At 41.4% G+C, this 7,526-nt stretch overlaps 2 protein-coding genes across 2 annotated transcripts; both read left to right on the forward strand.

Annotated features, from left to right (window-relative positions):
- The first annotated feature begins 213 nt into the window (after positions 1-213).
- On the forward strand, positions 214-3,611 carry LOC107802637 (heat shock cognate 70 kDa protein 2-like). The gene is made up of 2 exons (XM_075231373.1): positions 214-675; positions 1,703-3,611. The coding sequence occupies exons 1-2, from the start codon at positions 462-464 to the stop codon at positions 2,671-2,673; spliced, it is 1,185 nt and encodes a 394-aa protein (XP_075087474.1). The 5' UTR covers positions 214-461; the 3' UTR covers positions 2,674-3,611.
- On the forward strand, positions 2,734-3,611 carry LOC142169511 (heat shock cognate 70 kDa protein 2-like). The gene has a single exon (XM_075231377.1). It carries the CDS (start codon positions 2,734-2,736, stop codon positions 3,436-3,438), a length of 705 nt encoding a protein of 234 aa, XP_075087478.1. The 3' UTR covers positions 3,439-3,611.
- Positions 3,612-7,526: the final 3,915 nt, after the last annotated feature.

Genomic DNA, 7,526 nt, shown 5'->3' on the forward strand with positions numbered 1-7,526 from the left:
TTTAATAATATTTTTATTTAACTTTTATTTTTAAATAAAATAATAACTAAATTTTGATTATTTTAAAACTGTAATATTTTAATTACCAAGTGCAAATCAAGGTGTTTCAAAAAAAATTTCCCATAGATTAAAGAGTCAAGTGGAAGCAACAAATACTCAAATATGCCGAATTATAACACCAGTCAAATCTGGCTGGCGGGGGAGGCCTTTTCCACGAAGAAAAAGGAACGAATCACAGACCGTCAAAGTATCATCACATAACTCCAACGGTCATCAACTCACTTCCGCCTTAGGGTTTCCGAACATTCCAGAACCAGACTCTTACTATAAAGTCATCGTCTTTTCTTCACATTAGTCCTCCTTACAAACCCTAGTTCTTCAAACCTATTTGCCGCCTCTCCTTTTTCTCCCAAAACTTGCCGACACTAAACGAAGGAGAGAAACAGAGAGTAGCAGTAGATATGGCAGGAAAAGGTGAAGGACCGGCGATCGGTATCGATCTCGGAACCACGTACTCTTGCGTCGGAGTTTGGCAGCACGATCGTGTTGAGATCATCGCTAATGATCAAGGTAACAGAACGACGCCGTCTTACGTTGGATTCACTGATACTGAGCGTCTCATTGGTGATGCCGCCAAGAATCAGGTCGCTATGAACCCAATCAACACTGTCTTTGGTAAGATCTCGATCTGCTCTTTACAATAAGTTTTGATCTGTATTTACGTTGCTGCTATGTTCGTTCATATTTATTTTACTTTTTAGCTTATTGAGGGTCAATTTAACTACATTGTCGTGCTTAATCGGACTAGGTCTAGTGAAAATTTAAATTTATGTGTTCAGAGGCAAACCAAAAACTTTTAGCTTGATTACTAGATTTAGGGTCTAAATCATCTAGATCTATTTGTTTTTAATTTTAATTGGGAAAAGTTTTTATACGTGATTTGCGATGCTGCATTCTTCTTTGTTTTTTATACTACTATGTTCTTTCTGATTTGTTTGACGATTTTCCCTTATTGAGAGTCTTTAGATTACTTTTCATGCGAATCAGGACTAGATTTATTGTTAATTAACGTTTATAAAATTCAGGGACTACTCGAAAAGTTTCTACATAGATTTTTCATGCATACTTGTGCAATTCTTATTTTTATGTATGTTACTAACTTTTGGACATAAACCAACTAAATCTAGTCATACCTTGTTCACATTCTAAATGTTGTGGTATGTGTCATGTCTTGTAACTGATCTGTTGATTGCGGTTTGCTACTTTGGTTAGCCTAGTGTTATAACGTCAAGATCTTGTATCTGTAGTTAGACTCAGGCTTTTTAGAAAGATGCTTAGTAGCTTTCTAATATTTGCTTGTGCTTATAGAGAGTTGATTAGACTAATATTTGAGTTAATTTGGACTTGATAAAGTTTCTCATTAATAAATACTAGATTAAGTAAGCGACCTAAAAATTTTTCAACTATATGATGTTGTTTTGACTTGCTAAACCCCAAACCTTGTCCTTGTATATTCAGCTGGTTTAGTTCTTGGTGTAGTTGAGGTTGGTAAGAACTGACTTGGAGAGGTCTGGTGTGTTAAGCTTATATTTTATATCAAAGCTGTGTTGTAGCAAAGCTGTGGTTGATTCTGGATATCTATTCTTGAGTCTATATCTCTATTCACATGCTCTGTGTTAACTGTGTATCATGCACAATGCAGATGCAAAAAGGCTGATTGGTAGGAGATTTGCTGATGCCTCGGTACAGAGTGACATTAAGCATTGGCCATTTAAGGTCATTCCTGGACCTGGTGATAAGCCAATGATTGTTGTCAACTACAAGGGTGAAGAGAAGCAGTTTGCAGCTGAGGAGATCTCTTCTATGGTGCTCATAAAGATGAGGGAGATTGCTGAAGCTTTCCTTGGTTCTACTGTTAAGAATGCTGTGGTTACTGTGCCTGCCTACTTTAATGACTCTCAGCGTCAGGCCACCAAGGATGCTGGTGTTATTGCCGGTCTTAATGTGTTGCGTATTATCAACGAGCCTACAGCAGCTGCCATTGCTTATGGTCTCGATAAGAAGGCAACCAGTGTTGGTGAGAAGAATGTGTTGATCTTTGATCTTGGTGGTGGTACCTTTGATGTATCTCTCCTTACCATTGAGGAAGGTATCTTTGAGGTGAAGGCTACTGCTGGGGACACTCACCTTGGAGGTGAAGACTTTGACAACCGAATGGTCAACCATTTTGTTCAGGAATTCAAGAGGAAGAACAAGAAGGATATCAGTGGTAATCCTAGGGCACTTAGAAGGTTGAGAACTGCTTGTGAGAGGGCGAAGAGGACCCTTTCGTCCACTGCTCAGACCACCATTGAGATTGATTCTCTCTATGAGGGTATTGATTTCTACTCCACCATTACCCGTGCTAGATTTGAAGAGCTTAACATGGATCTGTTCAGAAAGTGTATGGAACCAGTTGAGAAGTGTTTGAGAGATGCTAAGATGGACAAGAGCACTATCCATGATGTTGTACTTGTTGGTGGCTCTACTAGAATTCCCAAGGTTCAACAACTCCTGCAAGACTTTTTCAATGGAAAGGAACTGTGCAAGAGCATCAACCCTGATGAAGCTGTTGCCTATGGTGCTGCTGTACAAGCTGCAATTTTGAGTGGTGAAGGTAACGAGAAGGTGTAAGACCTGTTGCTGTTGGATGTTACCCCTCTTTCCCTGGGTCTTGAAACTGCTGGTGGTGTCATGACTGTGTTGATACCTAGAAACACCACTATCCCAACCAAGAAAGAGCAAGTCTTTTCAACCTACTCGGACAACCAGCCTGGTGTGTTGATCCAGGTCTATGAAGGTGAGAGAACAAGGACCAGGGACAACAACTTGCTTGGTAAATTTGAGCTCTCTGGCATTCCTCCTGCTCCCAGGGGTGTTCCTCAGATCACAGTGTGCTTTGACATTGATGCCAATGGTATCTTGAATGTTTCTGCTGAGGACAAGACCACTGGACAAAAGAACAAGATCACCATCACCAATGATAAGGGCAGACTTTCCAAGGAGGAGATTGAGAAGATGGTTCAGGAGGCAGAGAAATACAAGTCTGAGGATGAAGAGCACAAGAAGAAGGTTGAGGCAAAGAATGCTTTGGAGAACTATGCATACAACATGAGGAACACCGTGAAGGATGAGAAGATCGCATCTAAACTGCCTGAAGCTGACAAAAAGAAGATTGAAGAAGCCATTGAGTCGGCCATCCAGTGGCTTGATGCCAACCAGCTTGCTGAGTCGGATGAATTTGAGGACAAGATGAAGGAATTGGAGAGCATCTGCAATCCAATCATTGCCAAGATGTACCAAGGTGCAGGTGGTGACATGGACGGTGCCATGGATGATGATGCCCCAGCTCCCAGCGGTGGCAGCGGTGCTGGTCCCAAGATTGAGGAGGTCGACTAAGCTGTTGGTGTTCCTCTTCTGTTTTTGGTTTTATCAGTTATTTTATTTCCAAGAAACTATATTTTATGATTTCTGCTTTGGTTAGTTAATGGTCATACTTTTGCGTATTTTGGCTTGTTTATCAAGCACACTTATTATCATTTTTCGGATCTATAATTTTGGTTTTGTTTTAAGCTTGGCTCTTTTGAGCAACGTGTCATTATGTTACTCTTTATTTGCTTTCTGTTTACTGTCTGTTATTTTGCACTCTGGGTGTTGGGTGCTGCTCTCTTTTGTTTAAGAAGATATCCTCAAATGGAAAATTTGAGTTCAACGACTGAGCGCAAGGACGGCAACGGCGTCTAATCTTCAGAGTCTCCTATTTATACGTATTGGAGATTTCTGTATTTTTTGCTAGGAGTTCCCACCAGGTGAATTAGGATACCGATTAATATTTAGAGATTCTAGATATAACAAGTCGACCTTAGACAACGAAATTGAGTGCTTTTTTGAGCAAATTTGCATAAGACTTAATTTAACTGCTTTCTGAAAAACTGATTTTACACTAGCCAAAGTATCTGAAGCTCCTAAGGTTACTAGTAAAGTCTTCAAGGTTCAGTACTTCAGTTTGGCCTATTTGCAAAACACATCAATGACTCTGAGAACAGAGGCGTAGTTCGTGAAAAGAAACTTCCATTTTCACTTTGTAAAAGATTATCCCAATTCCTCAACTGATCTGAAAATATATCAGATTTTAACTATAAGAAATTGTAGACTATAGCAAATTTAAACTCATATGAACCGCATGCATATATTAACAGTAAGTACCAATGTGAGCCAAAACAAACCTTAAAATCATTTAAACCTTAAGTACCAATGTGAGCCAAAACAAACCTTAAAATCATTTAAACCTTTAACCAACACATACTACTCCTAAATATCAGAGTCGGAAGCGCTATGCGTGTTACCAATTAGTAGCGCGTACATGACGGGTTCAGCCTTGTGTTGGCAGTTCTTGCCATCCCTTGTCATCCCTTTTGATAAGTCCAAGCTACTGAACAAGGATGCAACATTAGTTTCCACCCTTGCATCTGCTACGCTTCAATTCCTGCCCGAAATTGTCAAACGTTTGGGGAAACAAATATCTTCTGACCTTTTAACCCGATTTGATTATTCTCAGGCTTACTACCCCGACCTCGACCTACCTATGTCATTGGATTTAAAATCTCCCACACCCGCTTTGTCGATTTTACTGACATTGATCTGTCCCAACGTTACTGTATATGGTGAAATATGATATGACACGTGGTCATCTAAAGGAAAGACACATGGGACCCAAGACGGGGATGGCTGAAGACCGAACGCAATAATTCCGCTTGTCACCTGAAGGGATAACATTCATAAAGGTGTATTAAATGCTCTGCGTCTGGTAACATTTAATAAGGAATATTCTGCAGCATTAAGAGCGACGACCCGTTACAGAAAATTTGGCGTTTATGTTCATCGTTACATCTTCATCAATGACCCTCATAATTGACATTAAATGAGGGCACGATCCTAAGACCTCCATCCCTAGACACAACTATAAATAGTGAGCCCAGTTATCATTGTAAAGGACACGAATTTTATGGCAAAACTTACACTACATTCTATTCAAAGCTTAATACAACCTTACTTTTCCGCTTTTTGATATCATCATTGCTGTGCCTGAAAATCTTGTTCCCGGAATTGACATCTCTACTGTTTCATCTACATTTTAAGGCTAAGTATTGTACATTTCTTCAATTATTGCATTATTTCAAGATCAAGTTAATTCACTTGTCTAGAAATCACGTATAAATTTAACTGTACCGTTTTACGGGTAAACAGTTTGGCGCCCACCGTGGGGCCTAGACAGCCGTGCAATTAAATTGATCATTGCCTTTTTTTACTAATGTGATTTAATTATTTTGTCTTAGAAAAAATCACAAAAAATGGCAGATAACACTGTTAACAACACGCACAACCCTGAAATTCGAGGGGTTCAGCCTCATTTCGACGATTCAATCAGTGACACCCGCAATGAGGGGAACGACGCCACGCCGGTGCATGACAGACAGTACCCTCGACAGGTTCGGCAGACAACTCCCGATGATGCTAATAAGGAGCATGTCGTGGATGCGGTGAGGGTCCTGCAAGAGCAACAAACGATCATTCTAGGACATCTCACGCGACAGGATAAGGTTATGCCGGAGCTGAAGCAGGCGCTATCGGGGGCCTCGAATAATGCAAACAGACGAAATTTAATTCCTCCCGATGTTCCCGCAAACCAAACAACGTAGAGAGTTGACAACAATACTCCCAGGGGTGAAGTTGGCTCCGACGGGGCTGGGGGTAGCGGATACGCTTCAACAACGATAACGACCCGTTCAAGAATGAATTTTTAAGGTTTATGAGGGAAGTAAACACCCGCATGGACCAAATCTCGGGCGCGCCACCAGTATTGAAAGGCCTGGACTCGAAGAAGTATACTCAATTATCGTACAAGCCGAGTGCGGCACCAGAACTAATCCCAAAGCGGTTCAAAATGCCTAAAGTGCCGAAGTATGACGGGACTTCAGACCCACAAGAGCATATTACCACCTACACAACGGCGGTAAAAGGAAATGATTTAGCTCCTCACGAAATTGAATCTGTGTTACTAAAGAAATTTGGAGAAACTCTCATGATGGGAGCTCTAACGTGGTATTTATTATTACTAGAGCATTCCATAGATTCATTTGAGATGCTCGCGGATTCTTTCATCAAGGCTCATGCCGGGGCAAGAAAAGTACAAGCCCGGAAGGCCGACATATTCAGGATCGCACATGGAGAATTCGAATTTTTACGAGAGTTCGTTACCCGATTCTAGAAAGAAAGAATATTTCTCCCGACTGTCCTGGATGAATGGGCAGCTGAAGCATTCACCAAAGGATTGAATCCGAGAAGCTCAGACGCTTCCCAAAAGCTGAAGGAGGGCCTGCTTGAGTTTCAGGTAACAACTTGGGTAGATGTCCACAACCGGTACGAGTCAAAGATAAGGATGGAAGATGACCAGGTCGGTTCAACATCATCGGCCAAAGGTCGGGAGAAGAGTAGAGAAAAATTAAAGGATGACTATGACGCGGACATACGGACTTCGAGGGGCCAGGTTTTGCCCTACGAGCGGACCGAAGGCCGTGGTAGAAACTTTCGGGCAGCAAACAAGTTCACCGTTGACAGAGGGACCGATCGTGGTCGAAACAATAGATCACTTTAGGATAAAGAGACGTCAGGGTCTCGGGATCCTTCTTACCCTAAGTTATTGGAATATAACTTCAACGTCAGTATAGTGGAGTTGGTGTCAGCCATGAGAAACATTAAAGAGACACAATTCCCGAGATCTATGAGATCCGATTCCAGCCAGAGGGATCCCAACTTATGATGTGAATACCATGGGACGAACGATCACCGAACAGGGGACTGCCGACACCTTCGGGAAGATGTGGCAACACTATTGAAGAATGGTCACCTCAGAGAATTCTTGAGTGACCGATCTAAGAACAATTATGGTCGTAACAGAGACAATGCGGAACCTTCGAAAGCAGGAGAAGAACCCCCATGCCAGATGATCAATATGATCATCGGAGGGAATGAGATTAACGGGGTCACCTTTTTAGTAGCGAAGAAGACGAAAGTATCAATAACTCATAGTAAAAGACTCCAGGAAGACGATATCACTTTCACAGAGGAGGACGCAGACGAATTGCTATTGCCATACAATGATGCACTGGTAATTTTTTTTAAATGTGTTGGATTTTAAGATTAAACGTGTTCTAGTGGATCTAGGAAGCTCGGCTAATATCATACAATAGAGAGTATTGGAGCAAGCTAAACTCACTGGAAGCATTATTCTTGCAACAAAGCTGCTCGCTAGATTCAATCTTGCGAGCGTGACGACCCAGGAAAATATTTTGCTGCTCACGAACGCTGAAGGAGTAATGAAAACAACCCTATTCGAAGTAGTAAATGGTGACATGGGATACAATATCATCCTGGGAAGGCCATGGTTACACGAGATGAAAGCTGTACCCTCAACATATCACCAATTG

Source organism: Nicotiana tabacum, chromosome 2 (assembly GCF_000715075.1).
Source record: "Nicotiana tabacum cultivar K326 chromosome 2, ASM71507v2, whole genome shotgun sequence".
NCBI lineage: Eukaryota > Viridiplantae > Streptophyta > Magnoliopsida > Solanales > Solanaceae > Nicotiana > Nicotiana tabacum.